At 43.4% G+C, this 897-nt stretch overlaps 1 protein-coding gene across 1 annotated transcript; it reads left to right on the top strand.

The window, feature by feature from the left end:
* Positions 1 to 8: 8 nt before the first annotated feature.
* On the top strand, positions 9 to 556 carry LOC120859983 (olfactory receptor 9A2-like; the record flags this gene model as incomplete). Its single annotated transcript, XM_040235858.1, is given in 2 exon segments — positions 9 to 66; positions 69 to 556. Coding segments are annotated over 2 exon segments (546 nt in total), but the record flags the coding sequence as incomplete, so codon positions are not given.
* Positions 557 to 897: the final 341 nt, after the last annotated feature.

Raw genomic sequence — 897 nt, 5'->3', positions numbered from 1 at the left:
TGAGGTACAATACCATTATGAACAGCCACACCTGCATCTCGGTGGTGACTGGGTCATGGGTGTTTGGGTCCTTTCCGAAATCTGGCCAGTCTATGCCACATTTCAGTTTACCTTCTGCAAATCAAACGTCTTAGACCATTTTTATTGTGACCGAGGTCAACTGCTCAAACTATCGTGTGATGACACTCTTTTCACAGAGTTTGTTCTGTTTTTAATGGCTGTTTTCATTATCATTGGTTCTCTGGCCCCAACGATTGTCTCCTACACCTACATCATCTCCACCATCCTCAAGATCCCCACCACCTCTGGCCGCAGGAAAGCCTTCTCTACCTGTGCCTCCCACTTCACCTTTGTTGTCATCGGCTATGGCAGCTGCTTGTTCCTCTACATGAAACCCAAGCAAACGCAGGCAGCCGAGTACAATAAGATAGTCTCCCTGTTGATTTCCGTGGTAACTCCTTTGCTGAACCCTTTCATCTTCACTCTGCGGAATGACAAAGTCAAACAGGCCCTTCGAAATGGAGTGCAACGCGGCTGTCAACTCCTCAAGGATTAACTCTTCTCTCAAATTAGATGGTGTGATCTTGACTTTAGATGAGTCAGTTATCTAGAAAATGCTACTCTCACATTGTCTCCATTACGAAAATAAAATAGAATCTACAACTCCTGATCAGGCCTTGGAAGTAAACAAGGCATGTAAAAATGAGATCCGGGCTCTACTCACTAGAAACTCACAGTGTTTGTTTCTATTTGCTTCCCCTGTGAACTCAAGAAAGCATATTCTGAGGATGTGGGAAGACCTAGAAAAAAGAAAAGCATACATTTTCATAAATGTTCTATTGGACCCATAGTGGTTTATAATTCATCTTGAAAATGTCTTTCCTGGGGGAGTAATGA

The sequence above is a fragment of the Oryx dammah genome, unplaced genomic scaffold (assembly GCF_014754425.2).
Source record: "Oryx dammah isolate SB20612 unplaced genomic scaffold, SCBI_Odam_1.1 HiC_scaffold_5517, whole genome shotgun sequence".
In the NCBI taxonomy this organism is placed as follows: domain Eukaryota; kingdom Metazoa; phylum Chordata; class Mammalia; order Artiodactyla; family Bovidae; genus Oryx; species Oryx dammah.
This window is presented reverse-complemented; position numbering and strand designations above follow the sequence as displayed.